Source organism: Coloeus monedula, assembly GCF_965178545.1.
Source record: "Coloeus monedula genome assembly, chromosome: Z".
NCBI classification, from domain to species: Eukaryota; Metazoa; Chordata; class Aves; order Passeriformes; family Corvidae; genus Coloeus; species Coloeus monedula.
Genome location: NC_138822.1, coordinates 28,787,799 through 28,805,747, shown reverse-complemented (window position 1 = coordinate 28,805,747; position 17,949 = coordinate 28,787,799). Strand labels below are relative to the sequence as shown.

General features: G+C 39.2%; 1 protein-coding gene across 1 annotated transcript in view; it reads left to right on the top strand.

Moving 5' to 3' along the window:
• Nucleotides 1-17,949, top strand: part of EPB41L4A (erythrocyte membrane protein band 4.1 like 4A) — a 116,317-nt gene that overhangs the window by 61,306 nt on the left and 37,062 nt on the right. Inside the window, exons 7-10 of the mRNA XM_082301023.1 lie at nt 3,898-3,985; nt 6,052-6,140; nt 6,546-6,609; nt 17,235-17,326. Coding sequence (XP_082157149.1) covers nt 3,898-3,985; nt 6,052-6,140; nt 6,546-6,609; nt 17,235-17,326 — 333 coding nt within the window. The remainder of the gene's footprint in view (nt 1-3,897; nt 3,986-6,051; nt 6,141-6,545; nt 6,610-17,234; nt 17,327-17,949) is intronic.

Sequence of the window (17,949 nt, the reverse complement as noted above, 5' to 3'; positions counted from 1 at the left end):
GACAATAACTGGAAATGTGAGGTCTGTCAGATCTAGATATGGGTGTTTCAGAACCAGTAGTTTTAATAAAACATATGCCAGAAATTCAACCATACGTAGAGCCAAAATAAACATTTACTTGCTTATCTCCAAGTTCATATTCCTGGTAAGTGTAAAGAAGCTTGTTCTAACAAATCCAAGTTACGTACAATTGTTATATAACCATTTGAGAAGATGAGAGCAGTAAGGAACCTTTCATGAGTGTCTTCATCATATCCTTTGTCAAAGTAATGCAAAGACAATCAGTTACCCATCTTGTAGCAGATCTAAATTTCTTGATTCTCTTGCTGTAATGAAGCCACAGTCTGGATAAAGGTTAAGTAATTTTTGCCTGTAGCGTTGTGTGTTAATGTTATATGTATCTTGTTTAATGAGAATAGGTATTAACTCAGGATCACAGCTGTTCTCTCTGAAAAGTTCTCCAGTAATTGGAGTCTGTGCCAGCTGCCACATTGACCTGAGCTTTTGCTTCCAGAGAAGAGAGCCTGTTGTCAATAATTATTTCTGTGTGGTTGCATGACAGCCTTATACTAATTGATACATTTCAGAGAACTTGCTACAGGTAGTTCTATGAAGTAAAAAAGTATTGTTTTTTTCATTCCAGAGAGAGGAAACTGAGTCACAGATAGTTAGTTTGGTTCAACATCACAGAATTGGTTTGTGAGAAATGAGAGTTGCAATGAATTGCTGTGAACTAAGCAGCCTTCATTTCTTTCTCTCAAGTTTCTGTAGTCATTAGTGTAGTAAATCAGATTAGTTCCCATTTGCCTCAAAAGGTTTGCAGCCTTGACAATGAAATTCAGAAGCCAGTGGCTGTGAAGGGGAGTGATCACTGTCATAACACTTATTGATCCAGAGCTCTAGTACTGTTTTGCTGCTTGGCTGCAGTTGGTTGTCAGGGATTTAGCAGCATCAGAACAGAGAGGAAAGCCAAGGTGTATTCATTGCTGCTTCAGCCCAGCTGTTACCATCAACACTGCCAGCTTTCACTTCTGCACAAGTGACCACAGTCTCTTTAGTTAAGAAGTGTGAAGCTGTAGTGGCTGAGGGCATCCCAAATTGTCTCACCAAGTAGAAACATTTTAGGGACAGGTTTGTGATATGGTTTGGAAGAATTGTTTTATTCTTTCTGGATCCCAGCATGGAAACACAGGGCTCTCTTTTTTTTTTTTTTTCCAGCACAGCTGTGGCACTGCATATACCTTCCTTCTCCTGGTTATGTCCAGAAAAACTGTTTTTTGTTGCATATTTTCTTTCAGTTTTTTTACACATCACAATAGCTATTTAGGGATTCAGTAAGGATGTGTTTTTTTGAGAGAGTTTATAAATCAAGGAAGGTGAGGGAAGAAGGTGGAGGGGGTTTCTGACTGCATGGAGTCTCTGCAGCCTGCCTATTGTGATTGTTGTCCCATCTATAACCAGCATGACAGCCCCAAGGTCAGAGAGCAGTGTGAGATGACCTGATGTTGTCATGCACATCTGGAGGATCAAGCAGTGACTTTGGGGCTCACACATAGAAAGCAAACACTTGGTGCTGGAGGAGAGACAGAATCCCTCAGTGCAGACAGGAGAGCTGGTGTTGCACTGCTGACAGTGCCCATTTCAGACTGTGGGAGATCTATCACTGACCGGTGCTTGGAAAGTCAGCTGCTGCTGTGTTTTGAATCAACATTTCATGCTGTCAGTGGGGCACAAGCAAAGTGTAGCTTTAGATGTTGTTTAGGGCCTCAAGTGGCACTCAGGTGCCCTTTGTCCATCCAAAGGAGTGTGTGTGTGTCAGCTGCATGGCTGTCACTTTGCCAGTGGCAAAGACTGCTTTAGTTTTGGGATGTGTGATGCTGAGGAGAGTTTGTATTTTCACACACGATGAAAATGAAACACCCTTTGTATTAATGGGAATTCTTTCAGTCCCCAAGAATCCTTCATCCCTTCACATTCTGGCTTCTCCATCTGCTTTTGGGAGGACTTCTTTCTCTGGCTTCCATCTGCTTCCTTCAGAAGCTCCAGCTCACATCTTTGCTTCCTTCAATATTTTTGCAAATTCAGTTTCTAATACATGATGCATTACTGTGAAAGTATTTCTAAAAACACACTGAAACATTTATTTGACATTGGTCCTTCCAGAGGCAGGTGAGAACAGAAGAATTCAAGTGCATCAGCATTTTTCTAAGCATGGTCAGTAAGGAAAGACTAACAGCAGCACTTAAATTGGTGTTGTATTCTAGCACTAATTCAGTAATGGCGTAATCCACTTTGCTCAGGACTGGTATTTAGCCTGCTTGGGAACTCAGTGAGACAATACAGCCCCTGTGAACATTTTGCTGACATTTCCAAGAGCCACTTGCAAGACTTTAAATTACAAATCAAGCTGCAGAGTAAATTCTTACAGCAAAAGTGTATAAAAGACATGACAGATGTGACATTACTGATGTGCCAAATATCCAGTGTTCTGCGTGTTCTGAATACAGATAATGAATGACACATCTACTGGGATTTGAAGAGAGGGATTTCTCTTACAAGCTTCAGGTCTGCTGCTTTTTCAGGAGTCCTTGGAGAGAAGAGCACCTGAAACAGTGGCAGTGCTGCTACATGGATAAGATGAGCTGAAGCAGTCCATCTGCCAGATACAAAGAAGGCATTTTAAATACCTTTGAATACCTTTAAATACCTATTGCATTCATGCTAGCACTGCTGTTCCACGTCTTTGACCTTGGAAGTGCTTTTTACTTTGTCAGTTATAACTCAAAGTTGGGAAAACCTGGATGGTAGCTTTTAGGCTAGAGAGAACAGAGACAAGAATCAAGAATTTGCATCTTGCAGGACTTTTACAGGTCTTTGGTCAAAATGTTGAATGTAGAATGCTCTACTTCACACCTTGAATTTGAAAGGCAGCACATCCAGTGAAGTATTTCCCCAAGAAAACCAACAGGATGAAGCAGGATATGCATCTTTTTGAGCTGATATTATTACAAGACGTGCTGTACTGTCCCAATAACAGTCCAGTTGCTTTCAGAGAATTATTGAAAAGAAGTGAAAATGAAAACGCAGCTTCAACTATTTCAAGCTTACAAAAGAGTATCTTGCTCTTGTATCAATGACAGATATTAAGGGAAGAGCAAACTAAATTCTGAGGACAAGGCTTTGAATTTATTTCGTTGTTTTGTTCTTCTTGAAAATAAATCCATTGTCACTAATGTCAAATATGTTCCTACTAGCCAGGATTGTTCCTTCACTAGTTTTCCCCAGTTGTTTCCTGCCAGTGGTACTTTTTAACTGATGGATTGATATCTGTAGCTAGGAAGGCAGGCAGAATCTTTGAAATGGCTAATCTCATGAAACAGAATCCAAACGTTGTTTTCAATGTAGCAGACTTGGGAACTACCAGTTGGTGTGACCTACCATAAGCAAGATTTTATGAAGAAAGTAATAGTTTGTCTGAAGTTATGAACCCTGCTTTCACAAAGTTGTAGCTTCAGCACTGCTATGGGGAAATAGTACCCCAGTCAGTCCTACTGTTCCTGCTTTGTTAATAATCATGTAGTTATTGGGGAAAAAGTTATTTTGCATATTGAAGCCTAAAAATGAAATGTCCGAAGTGTGTTTGTGACAGCAAGGAAAAGGTTAGCCACTGTATTAGGCAAATATTATATATATAAAATAGCATAAGGTCTGTGGTAGGAGACCACTAGAGATCTAGTCTTACTTGGAATAAGAAGTTCAGTGTTGAAAATACAATGACCGTCTAAAAAGCTGGTAAGAAGGGCTTCATATGTGTCCAGAAAACTGTATTTGTTAATATGGTCTATTTTTATATGTTGATTGGAATTGCAAGGTTCTTACAAATAATTGTGTTTACAGGGGCCAAGTTCCTGCTGAGGCAGAAGTTAACTACTTAGGTTTGGCCAAATCTCTGGAAATGTATGGAGTGGATCTCCATCCTGTTTATGTAAGTGGTAACCGTGAAAAACAATTACTGCACTAATGTGCGAAACAGTATTTATACAGTTTTGTTGCCACAGGATAACTGGAAAGGGAACACTACTCAAGAAATGCAAAGGAACACATATTTACAGATGGAGAGGATTCGGTCATTCATACACACAAAAGCCTAATGATTTTCAGATTAAATGCTGTGATTGTGTTACGCCTATAAAAACCAATCAGTTATACTCTGGATAAAAACAATTCAGATAGAAAAGAAGTAATTTGTGCAAGTGTCAGGAGACATGAGTGAGGGTTATTGCCTTTGTCTTTGACAGAAGAATTTGCACATTATTTTTGTTTAAATAAGAAAGAGTGTGTCCTGAAACCTTTTTAACACCATTGCAAAAATCAGAGTGGAGTAGCAGTAGCATGTCTGGCTTTTTAAAATATTTGTTGTTAAGGTTTTACTAAAGATTCCATTTTTTCCCATGTTGTATCATGCAGCATTGCAAGTTGTCTGTATTGCCTCTGAAAACCCCTCCATTTCTTTTGTCTGTCAGCATGTATGTTGGGGCTGGATCCAAGTCATCACCTGGAGGCTATATGCTCCTGGTGGAAACATCATTCTAACTTGTTTGAATTATTCTGCTTGTGGCAGGTTTTTTTTGAATGAAAGAAAATCAGGAGTTCAAATGGGGAGTTGTTGTATAGATAGTTCACTGAGTTAGATGTCAGTACTTTGTAAAATTACTTGAAAGAAAATAAAGAAATCAAGATGCTACCTAAAGATTAAGTATCTATTTCCTGCTGAAAAATGTGTAGCCTGCAATATAAAGCACCTTTTAGTGCACCCTGTGGCTTAATTGTATTCATATCCCAGGCTTTGTTCCCCTCCCACCCATAGAAAGCTGGGGAGTTACCGGAACAAGATTCAACATGATCCAACAAAATCATGTTAAATTAGTACAGCCTGGAATTTTTTTTTGCCTCATAGCTTGCTTTTGTTGTGCAATAAAATCCCTGCCTGGGTAACCTGTGAACATCATTGTTCCTACTTAGATTACAACAGCAGCAGAAGCCCTCAGTTGAGACTGAAGCGGCACACATGACGAGATGCAGTTCTTTTCCTCCTTTGGTCATATTAAAAGTAAAGTTGCCTTTAGCAGTTGATTCACTGAGGAGCACAGGCAGAGCTTGGCAGGTTGACCTTGTCAGCCCTGTAATCACACAGGACACTTTCCCAGCATCTCAAGTCAGTCCCGCTCACAGTTGATAATTCTGCTGCTCATGCTCTGCTGGTTTAGAGCTTGTAGGGCTCTTCCTCATCGCCTCAAGTAGGTAGGTCAATGAGCTTTTCCAGCTGACTTTCTTTTAACCTCATGCAGGAGGGTTTGCACTCTTTCAGCTGTAAGCTGCTTCTGGTTTTGGTTACTGACTGTAAACTGGGGAGGTTGGGGCCTTCTGCCACTCAGCAGCGGAGTTTTCACCCTGTTTTCTCCCAGTGCAGTTTGAGATTTGTATCCTGACTTCAGGAATAAGTTTCCTTTGGAGGAGCTGGTGCATGTGGATGTTCCCTGCATGTGATTGCCCTTGCTGAACAACAAAAAAGCTTGATTCTCCCAAAGGAGCTACTTCACTTGGAGGCAGCAGCTGCTGACACTATTTTAGCAGGGGGAAGGCAGCTGCGTGGTTATATTATAGCTCAGAAAATCGCTATTTACTTTCAGCTGAAAGATGGGATATCTGTTGCATTCATGCCTGAATAAGGAGTTCAGTTTCTAAATTTGGCCATTTGCCAAATAGCAAAAATTAATTCAGTAAGAAAACAACAAAAAAGGTGTTTTTATTTTTCACCATGGCATGAAATTCCCATTCTTTCCCTCACTCCCATACTTTCTTGCCTCTTTGCCCCCAGAACTACAAATTTTTCTATAGCAGTTTTCATCAGGTAGATCAAGTACTATTTTCCCATTTGTACGGATTGTGAAACAGTATATTCAAGTCACCAGGATTAATTCCTCACTGAACCTCACTGCTACTGTGATTCTACTTGCAACTGTGTGAATGACACAGATTTTTATTTTCTAGGGTGAAAACAAATCTGAATACTTTTTAGGATTAACACCTGTAGGAGTTGTTGTCTACAAGAACAAAAAACAAGTAGGAAAGTATTTCTGGTATGTATTATTTAAATGTGCAGTCTGCGCTAAAACAATAACAATGTTGTATGGAAAAGTATGATTTGTGTTATCTATTTGAAAGGTTAATTATAGCAATATTAAAAAAGTATACACAGAATTCCTAATATTTCTCTGGATTATGCAGATTTTTTATTCTTTGATAATCCAAGTATTGAAAACAGTAGATCACCTTTACCATATTCGTGCTGAAATGTTTACATATCACTAATTTTCTGCTGACATCTGGGGCATACCTGAAATACAAATCTACCTGTGATTTTTTTTTTTTTTTTTTTTTTTTTTTTTGGTCTTTGTGTGTAAACATATACAACTTTATATTTTATAATGGATGAAATGAAAGGCTAATGAACTGCTGTCTTTCTTTTTTTCTCAATATTACAGGCCTAGAATTACAAAAGTTCACTTCAAGGAAACTCAATTTGAACTTCGAGTCCTGGGAAAAGATGTAAGTTTTTATTTAAGCCTGGAAAGATAGAAAAAATAATCTCAGGTCTAATGAAGCTGGAAATTTAGTGTGTCAAAGTCTTATTGGTTTTATTGAAATTTATTGTAAGAAATAAAATGTAGGTGAAAGGAACCTCACAAAGCTGTCAGGCACAAAACAGGCAGCCACAAGCAGCTTGAAACCCATTTATCAGAGTTTAACATCACTGTGCTCTTACACCATTTGAGAGAAAGCAGTGTTGGTTCCAATGGGGCAAGGACAGCAGGCTGATAGCAAAAGAAGAGGATTTAAGATACAGTAAGTAAAGAAAGAAAAAAAAATATATTTATCCCCTACAAAGCATGTGGAGTAGGGAGAGGAAGAGACTGTTGAGAACGTAGGAAAAAATAATAAAATGTAATAAAAAATGTAGTTGCAGTCAGTTCGTGGTTTTCATTGTCTGGTTTAGTTATAAGTTTAGTTTGCTGAATTATTTTTTGAAAATACTTTGTATGTCTTTCTGAAACATGAAAGTTTATAGTTTCATAAGGACTGATAGTTTATAGTTTTAAATAGTATTAACCCGCTGGCAGTAATCCCCTTTACTGTTTATCTATGTGTCTTTGTTCATCTATGTAATGGTTGATAGTCTCATCCATGATTTTTCCATGAGGATATTTGTGTTGCTCCTGTCATGGACAGCATTTCTTGTGTCTTTGCAGATGTATTGGCAAATCTTTCTTTTGTTACTCCCAAGTGGCTTGTTTATATTTGGTGTGGTAATCTATGGGAATTTCATTTCTGAAGGTGCGTTTGTTGAAATAGGAGAGTTGTTTGAAGGCTGGGGTAAGGTTGGGAAAACTTTTCACCATGTTTCATGTAAAGGGTGAGTGATAGTTCATGTATAAACAAGTCTGAATTTGACTTGGAGTGAATTGTTTGGAAGTGGAGCTGATGCCACATTTCTACAGTTTTTGTTTTAACCGTGTGGAATTGCAAAGGCTTAACATGCTGAGTAGAAAACCTGGAAGGTTTTGGAAAACTTGAGGCTGTGAATGTTGATGACTGGTGAACTCTTACTATTATGATCATAAGACAAACATTTTGACAGAACTTGGTAGTTTCAAGCCTCAACAGGTATTTCTAGGAAATTGTTGAAGAGAACAGTAAGTACAGGGGTGTGTACCTTCATTAAATTCGCCTTTGCAACTAATACTAATCTGTAGTATTTCTACAGCACTTCATATCCTAACAAGATCAGGAAAGGCCAAAAAAATCTTCTTTTGCCCTTTTTTAACAGTCTGGGGTTACTTTGAACAAAATTATGTATTGGAATAAGCAGACAGTAAACTCAGTCTCTGGATTAAAGTTGTCATAACAATTTATGCTGTTTTACACTCAGAGGAGGAAAAGCTCATCATCATTTGTATGAATGTATGTTCCAGAACTCTCAAAAAATTTGACTCACAAATTTATTTTATTCTTCTTGTTTATTTGGAATAAATGCTATAGCTTTGTCCTCCCATGTGACACATGAATATAAATAAATTATATTATTACATGTGGCACTGAATAAACACAGGAGAATAAATATGCCATTTTCACTCCATCCTGGAATATCACTTTATAGCCCCGGGGAATTAAAACTTTTGTTGTATCCGATGTGGTATACCAAGTCTGAAATGTTTTGCTTGTTTCCAGTTAGCCATAGGGAGCTCCAGAAGAAATTCAGGAGGAGTAGAAATACTCCAGAAGAAATTCAGGAGGAGTAGAAATAATGGGGACTGCCTCATGTCTTTAAATTGAACTTTGTGGCATAAAGGGAAGGAGCTAGCACCATGTAATGAAGCAGATTGCTTATGAGTGAACCAAGTGCTTTGTGTGAATCATGTTTTCCATATGTTGTAAAAACTCTCTGCAGGGTGGGTTTTGATCATCATTTCCACACACACCAGCTACCCTTATTCACACTGACTGTCACCTTTCACTGCTCATAAAGAGGACGCTGTTGGTGCCTTGGTACTAAAGGCTCTTCCCCTGGATGGAGTTACTTGTGGTAACTTCTTTATTGTTTCTTGCTGAGATTGGTGTGAAATTTTTTCAACCGTGCCAGAAGAATCTGTGTATTTCCCACTAGAGGGGTGGAAATGGACATACTGATCTTCTTGACAGATGACAGTCTAAACGTCCAAGTCCATGTCTTTAGGCTACCTAAACCCCACAGGGTTGTGTGTCTATGTCAGCCAAACCTATGGCTGCTCATTTTGTTGTTTACATTGCTTCACTTTTCATAAACTTGATGCTTACTGAGCAGAAGATGTTATTTATTGCTTAGTGTCTCATAATAAAGTAAGTTGCTTTGGTCTTTCTGTTTTGTAGTATAACCTCTTGTACTTCTTCATATCCCTTCCATGAGAATAATTCCTGTATATTTAGCTGCCTCATACTTTTTTCCTGCATGCCTGTTGCTATTGTGTACGAGCATGACCATCAGTATTTTGGTTCTATCTTTCACTACTTTGCTTGTATTATATGTTTTCCCCCTAAGGCCATTGCTGTTGCTTCTTCATGAACAAAATACTGCCTTTAATATTTGGCTATCCATGGACGAGTGAGACTGAAGCTCTTTTTCAATGGTGTTAATCATTAAATCAATATTTCATTGTCCCTTGTGTGAATCCATGCTGTGAATTCTGAGCTATAAACTTGTTAGGTTTTCTCTGGCACCTCTAAGTATCAGCATGAAATTTGGAACCCCTCCCCTGCAGGAGGAGGGTTCGCATTCCCTGAACATGACAAAAACTTGCAAAGAATTTTTGAAGATTAAAGAAGTTTATTTCTGAGAAAGCTGAGAAATCCATCTAATGCCTGTGCAGCGTTCCTGGTAGCATGTCTGTTGAGAAACCTTGTTGAAAACAATCCAGTAACACGTGGCTGCCAAAGCCCTCCCCTCACCACCAGCAAAACAGAGCTTGATCACAATGGATGCACTATGTGGAAGTGAGCAGTGGAAGGGGTGCCCACCATACCTCCTGTGTTTCCCCATGTAAGGAGCATGGCCTGCTTCCTAGATTTCTCTCTCAGCTAGGGACATGAAAGGAAACAGAGAAAAACACGCTTTTATAGACTGTGTAGGCTGGGAATGTAAATGTAATAATAGGTAGGAGTGAGAGATGTGGAGATTTTTGGCCTGTAGGTACCAGGTACTTTTGTGCTGTTCCCTGCAAGCCAGTGCTCTTTTGTGTAACTGCACCTTTTACTTTAGTTGCTCTGTGTCTGAACATGCACATGAATGATTTCATTCCTTAGCAGGGTTTATGCAAACCTTCTGTTCTTCCTACTTTTCCTGTTCCACAAAACAGAAAGAATTCAATGTGCATGTCATAGGTTAGCAAGCATAGTCCCGGAGGTGATGTCCTTGCTAAGGGGTGCTTACTGTTTCCTCTATGACCTGATAGAGCCTATCAGCTGGCCAGTTTGAATATGTACAATTCTCTAAGCCATTTAAAGTTGTGACCACCTCTGTGATCCACATTTAAGAATAGACAAACTCCCCCTCCAAGCTCTCTCTCGTTTCCGGTGCTGGCACAGGTGGCTGCGGGCCCCGTGTGGGGGCCAGCGGGCCCGGCCAGGCCCTGCTTGGGCCAGGCCGGGCTGGGCCACGGCCATCCTGGAGCCATGGACCTGTTCCAGCCGTGGAACCCCCCACCCACTGCCTTGCCGTGGGCAGCCGGAGCGGCTCGGCTCTCCCCCCTCTCCACTGCGATAAGAAACATTCAACATTCCAGCTGCAAAGCTGCAAGGCCGAGGTGAGATTAACCCTTTTATTGCTGTGAAGAGCTGAAAACCTGAGGGAAGAGAAAGAGGAGATGCTTAAAGCTGAAATTCTATTGTGAAGCTATGATATATCAGAGTATCCCATTGTAATTTCATGAAGATCTGGCGGGTGGAGTGTTCAACTCGTAAGCAAAAGCACCTGTGCTGAGATAGGCAGATGCTGAAGCAGCTGTAATTTCATGAAAAGTTTGGACAGGGAGAGATGGAAGCGATGAAGACTTTTGCTCCAAATGGGAAAGGAGAAACCTCAGTTCCTAGAGATGCTCCCAGAGATAGTCCTAACGATGAAGCTGACGAAGACCCTTTGCTCCCAGGGAAGGAGAAGGGCCTCTGTTTTTTGTTTCTGAATGGCTCAACCTTAAAATTGTACCCCAAAAAACTTCCAAGAGTGGACCCTCGAAAGCAGTTGCAGGAAAACCAATTGCTATCTGTGTGTGACCTTGAAAAGCTGCAAGTCGGGGGAAGGGACTCACATGTGAGCAGAGAGACTCCTCTTCCTAAATGGTCTGAACAATATTTGGAAGTGGGCGGCTGTCTCATTGTGATAATGTTTTCATAGCATGAGCAAGAAGAGACTTCTCTTTCTAAATGGACTAAACAAGGTTGTTATGGAAGTGGTAAACAGACTGAACATCTTAAGGGTTGTCTTTTCACATTGTCAGTGGGAGAAGGGAGGAAGGTGGGGGGAGGAGGAGAGTTCTGAAGGTGGTATAATTTTTTTTTTCCTTCTTTTAGGTCTGTTAATAAACTTCTTTATATTCTTTCAAGTTTGGTGCCTGCTTTGCATTTCTCCTAATTCTTATCTCACAGAAGATAAACAGTAATGAGTATCTTGGACCAAACCACTACACTAAATTGGTGTTTCTGCCCGGTTACAAACCCAACCTGCAACAGTGCAAAACACTTGCTTTCCTCATTTTTGCTGAAAGAGAAAGATCTTTTTAAATTTTGAAATTTTTATTTCAAGAGATCTTGAAATTTTCAAGTTAGACCATACTCCCAAACTGTGCAGGTAAAATTTATTTACATATTTTCATGCCTTCCTCTGCAGTCTTCCATATTCAGATGAAGAGGCCTCCCTCAGCTAAATTCACAAGGCGAAACTGGTAATGACTCTTCAGGAGCAATACCAACCACTGGTGCAGGTCCAAAGTACATAATACTCCCAATTTTGTGTGGCTGAAACTTTTCTAAATACAATATTTTTTTTGTTTTTTAAATAGTCCAGAAAATACTGTAAATATGCTTTGTCTTTTTAATCTGCTTTTCGTAAGTGCCAGAAGCCTGAAAAATAATTATGTTAATAAGGTACTTCTTCGCCTGTCAAATGCTGTATTCCATCTTGAGTTACAAGTTCCAGCCAGGAACCTCTAATTTGATTTATTGTTCCTGCAGTTTCTTGGAAAGACTGAACAGGGTTTGAAGGTATGTTACTCTCAGTCTGAAGTCCAATTTATCTTACATGTAATTTCCAATCAAAATAGCATTTTGATCTTTCTTATGGTTTAAGAATTGCAAATGACTTTTGTATTATTTGCATGTGTACCCACTTAAGTCAGAGTGATAGTAGAGGGTGGAGGTGAGCAAGCACAGTGATATTAATATGTCATATTAAACAGTTTTGGCTTGTTTTGGTTGCTTGGGGGTTTTCTTGTCTTTTCTTAAGCACTTTCTGAGCCACCATAGAAGGACTGTAAGATTGGTTCAAGGCCTGCATAAAATAAAATTCACTGACACTAAGGTGATACTGTCAGCTTTTTTCCCCCTAATTCTTCCTTAGTATTTTTGAATAGCTGTAATATAAAGCTGAGATATGTTTGTTTCAATCTTGACATGCAAACTGGCACAGCTTTATCAATTTTAGCTCCCAACTTGGTATGATGCTTTTAAAGATTGACCTTGAGTAACCAGTAATAGTACATTGTTACATAAGCTGTGATTTGTCTGCATTCTGTCAATATATAAAGAGCGAATACTTCCTATCAGAATTAACAGCTGATGGTACCCAGGTATGTGCCTAACCTGGCAAAGAAAAATGTTCTGAAGTAGTAGCTTCAGAGCCAGTGTTAATAATTCTGTTCCATATGCAGGTGTAGTATGTATACATGCCGTGTGCCCTGTAATGGGGCAAGATCTCTCCTTATGTTACATTAACACTCACTGTGACTAGGAGGAGTGGTATGTGTGCTGGCAGGGTTCCTACTGTGATTTTGGGGTTTTCTTCTTCATTTTCTGAGCCTGCATTGCTGGGAGCCCATATATCTCTTGTAAATTAGGGTAGCTAAAGCCTGCTCTGAATCAGTGGTTCTCGAATAATTTTTGCTCTGTGGGTCCTCCCTGGAATGGGTGTAAATCTACTGAGAGTGGCCTTTTATCTTGGGAGTAATCCACGAACTCCAAGAACAAGGGATCTTCTGGCCTCCAGAGGGAAGAGCTGTCGTTTTAAGTGTGCATTTTCTCTTCCAGGTCGAGCTCAGCTTGCCCTGCCTGGGAACAGAGCTAGCTGGGTGCAAAGCAGCTCTGAGCCTGAAAGCTGTGTAATCAGGCTGGCGTGGCAAAGCAAGCAGGGAGCTGTTTGCCAAGCACTCCTGGACTACTGGACTCCAGAGGTGTTTTGTGCTTAGGCAGAGCAATGACCCCTCTGACTCCTTTGAAGGGTTTTGTAACACGCTTTCAATCTTTCAGGTGGGTGTGGGTTTTACGGTGTAGCACTGTACCAATTCCTAGCTCCCTAGTGGAGAACTTAAAGGCCCTGCCAGATCAGTCTTCTGGCTGGTCTGGGAGGGGGCATAAAACAGGGAGGGGCTTCAGTGTCCGTCTGTGTCTATGCCGGTAGTGTAGACAAGCTATCTGCATGCACTGTGCTAGTCTCTCTCTCCTCCTGTGGGTAAAAGTGGTGGTGAGGTTCCAGCAGTATGAGCTGTAGCATATTTTGGAGACTGCAGGACAAGTTTTAAAAGCACCTAAAAGGAGAGTGATATTTAATGTTCATCCTGACATTTTTCAGTGTGTGCCTTTGTCAGGGTTAGGAGGAGGCAGTCCCACAGCTCGACAGCTGGTTATTGCTGCAAAGGGTCCTTTTGCAGCCTCTGGTCCCATCGTCCTGCCCTTCCCTTGCTCCTGCCAGTCACAGATGGGATTGAAAATAACCATCCAAAAATAACTGGTTTTCTGTACTTGTCTGGTGAGCAAAATGAGCTTCCTGAAAGAACAGCCAAACACCAAGATGGTTCAGAGGAGAGAGGTCTCCAGAGTGTGCAGAGAGCTGGGACTGCTCTGGAAACAGTTCATGACTTACAGTGCCTTACCTTCAGTGTGCTGGGCAGTCTGAAAGCAGCAGGATGAGTAGCCAGAAGAAGCTTGTGAAGCACCAAACAGCACTGAATGAGTTTGGAATTGTCATTTCCTATAAACTATCAGTAAAATTACAATAGGTCTTTGTTTCTTTTGGTTCAGATATATGAGAATAATAAGCAAAACCCCTGGCTAATACTAACTACCTGTAGGAAATTGCAATGTTCAAAATGCTAAAAATGTTGTCCTTTATTGGAAACAAAAGGTTTAACATGTAATGTCATCCTTGCTTTAGCTATACAAATCAATTCATTCCCTTGGGCCAGAAAGGTTAAACCAGAAAGATATTGCTGTTTCCAGTACTGCTTACTTTTTATATATGCATTTATAAATTTTCAGGGTAATCACAGTACTCTTGCAAGCCTTAAATAGTCCTAAAAAGAATAGGAGGAAGTCCTAAACCTGTCTGTTCTGTAAGCAGTGTCTGTCATACTGGACTTAGTTGCAGTAAGTTACAGAATCCTTCCCAGATAAGATGAAAAATGGTGGAAGAACTATGAATTATTTCCTGTTTGATGAGCATGAGCGTTTTAGGCTTTTTTTCCTCTCTCTTTAGTAAGACTTAATTGTGCTATTGAGTTGTTGCAAGCATCAGTTTTGAGGCCATAGTTTTCAGATGTGGTTTTCCTTCAAATTCAAACAAATAAACTTGGGTGTGTTATCAGAAGGCTTGTTGGTCTGTCCCATGATTTTACGGCAGTTGTTTCATTTTCCGGATCTGAGTTCCATAACTTTTTAGTAAATTGGATCTATAGGGTTATTTGCCCCCACCCCACCTTTTTTCTTCCCCCTCCTTGAGTGCCTTTGATTGCTGAATACTAAGTTTAGATGTTTCAGCATCATCATTTTTCTTACCAGTTAGGGTGAACTTCCTTCTACCTCAGAAAATAATGCCTTCATATGATGGAATCAGTGATTTTTGCTGGTCAGATCTTTCTATCATATGGCAGTGTAAATATTTTGTCCCTCTTATAGTCACTTACTTATTTTCATGTGTTTCCATGCTGTTTGTTCTGTGTATGGGAAAGTTCTAAAACTGTAACTTAAAGAAGAAAAAACAGGCAAACAGAACTTTTTCCCCAGCAGGAATCTTTCACTGAATGCCAGTGGCATTCAAACTGGTCTAACAGTAAGATATGGCAGAAACACCTTATTTTAAAAATTCTCTTTAAAAAAAAAATTTAAAAATCATATCTGGCGTCTCTCTGTCCCTCCCTTCCCACATCCAAGAAAGTCCTTCCTTTGAGATTATGCAATTAAATAAATTTAAGTACAACAGAGAATTCTTTGCCTAAAAGTAGGAATGGACAAAGAAAGGAGCAAGACCCTGCATATGAAAAGTGACTCATTGAGTTTTTCCCTAACAGAAGCTAAACTGACTCATCATATTGCATGAAGTTTGCAATACTACAGTCCAGTTTGATATTATTCTTTCAAAGATTACTATAATTGTGTGGGTTTGTATGAAATTATATTAGATGACAGTCTCATATAGAAATTGTAATGTAAATCAAATAATGAAATCCAAAGCTACTTTTCTGCTATGTGCAAAATAAGCAAATGTAAAGTACCACTATACATGTCTTCTTTGAAAGTTTTAAAATGTAAAAATGCATTATGATCTTTCAATGGGTAGGCTCTTGTTTCTAGTCATCAGGGGAGAAAGAGCGATGTTTTTACTCTGGAAGACTCCAAGAAAAATTGATTTTTCTCCTTGACTATTTTCAAGGTTTTTCAGGAAGCCTTTACTTTTCATGAATTAAACTTATTTTTGCTGTAAGTTAAACCACTTGTGAATCTTGCAGTGAAATGATGATTCCTATCAAACCTGACATTGTATTTTAAGGGACTTTGGGAATATATTTATGGGATCAATGTACTACGAAGTCTTTTTATGATATACACAGCAGTATCAGATGAATCCTAGGTTTCTGCATTCTTGGTGGCCATATGTCTTACTGTACCACATGTATTGTTCTCTCTTGCCCTGGAGAATAAAATGTGCTTTTGATGGAAGACTGGAGGATGGTTTTAATTCCTTGCCTATTCCATGGGACTATTTCAGCCAGACATTTAACTGAAATAAGGCATGTGAGAAAATAAGCTCATGTGTATGTTTTCAATACTTTTTTTTTTTTTTTTCTGTTCAGGGAATGAAATCTCTATTACTCTAACCACAGGTGTAAAATACTGTCATTTTTACTGTTATTTGTTTCAAGGTGAAGAAAAAGCTGCTTGAGGAGATAATCTGTGGTTTTGTGAGGCTGCCTGACAGCTGTTAATAGAGATATAACTGGGTTTTTGTTAGAGGTGAAATTTTGAATTTTAGAGAACATGCAGAATTAATTATCAGTTTACAAGGTGCTTGCAGATAATAATAAATAATAATGAATGAGGAGGGGTAGAAACTTGCCTGAGCTCTTTACTTGTGTATGCATGGCACTGGAGAAGTGGAATTAATGCAAGGGCATACATAGATTGCTTGAAATCAGCTGCTGAGGGTGGTGTGAACCACACCCCCTTTGTAACTCACATGTTGGTGAAATGTTGGTTAGACTCAGTTTTGTTACAGGGGGTGTCAAGCCACGCTGAGCTCTCACACTGACATCACTGGGACTACTCATTCTTTGTGTGAATCACAGCTGAAACACCAAGCACTTGAGTTCACCAAGTGACAGATAGATGGAAGGGTATTTTTTGTGAAGATATTTGAGTGTTTACCTTGTTGAAAACAAGCAGTGCAATGTGTCTGTTGCTTCTCCTTGTCTGTTGGAAGTATGTTACAGTTTGTATGTGTCCCACTTCTCTTTTCTCTGCCTGTTTCCAGAAGTGAGCTTTCAAGCTTTGAATATTCTGTTGTTGTTGTTGTTGTCTTTCTTAAGAGATTTTAAGTTGAATTTTATGACTTCCACCTTTTTCGTAGTGTTTTGAATTATTCTGAGGTTAGCTTTTATTTAAAAAAAAACACCCTTCCTTTCTTCTCTTTTTTTCTTCCCCAGGTTTACCGTGGTCTTTCTCTGCATGTATGTTTTGTGCTTTTTCTGTGTCATTGCTTCATATTAGTTTATAACAGATCTTGAGTTTCTTTTTTTCTTTCACTTATTCTTGCCTTTTTAAAATACTGTTAACCAGAATATTTTTGATTGACATCTGACCTGCAGTTTCAGAAAACATCAGAAAAATAATTTTTGAAAAAAAAAAACTTGTGTGTTTTATTTAGGAAAAAAAGCTGATGTCTATGAGCAAGAATGAAGGAACAGAAGTGTTTCAAGAATCTCTTTTCTCTGTTTTTTCAAAAGGAAGAATTCTGCAGGATTATAGAACCTGCTTTTCTTCATGCTGATTTCTTTTCTCACATGGACTGACCTGGGGTGGTTGGTTCTTGTGTTCAGTAAATGCGATTCACTTCCATGTTGGGATCCCTCATAAGAATATTCGTTTTGTTTTCTATTCAGTGCAATGAAACGTCCTTCTTTTTTGAAGCACGCAACAAGGTCACATGCAAACATCTCTGGAAATGCTGTGTAGAGCATCATACATTTTTCAGGTGAGTGATGCAGAAGTTAAGCTGTGTTTTCCATAGGGCCACTACCCTGAGCAGGAGCCTTGTTGTATCTGCAGAGAGGTGTAACAAAGGCTTGCTGCCTGGAAACACATTTTTGCTCTTGGTTATAGAATGCTTTTAAAAGCCAACACTTTACAGTGATGTGAAACAAATGTTTTTAAAATTGGGTAGTTTGGTGGTTTCTTTTTGAATGTCTTAGCATTCTTTTCTAAAGAGTACTTCGGGTTGCATACAGTAGGTTTTAACAGAAATATTCACAAAAGTATATGGCAGGATTTAAGTTGCCATATAGGTTTTGATGTATTTAACCATCAGTTTTTCTGTAGCAGCATTGGCTTGAGTGAGGCCTTTGGAATTCAGACATTGATATTTTCTAGAGTGCACAGAATTATTATTTTTTTCTAATAGAAATTCATTGAATTTCTGTAACATTTGGCTTAGTTACTGAGGTGTATAAAATCTTCCCAGTACTGCACATCTCAAAGTTCAAAAGAATTTACTGTTGCAAAAAGCACCAAGAGAAATGTGCTAGGGTGTCCAGTTGGGTGTCCAGTTGGGAACTGGTGGATGGAATTCTCAGGGCTGCCTTTAGCAGTGCTGTAAAT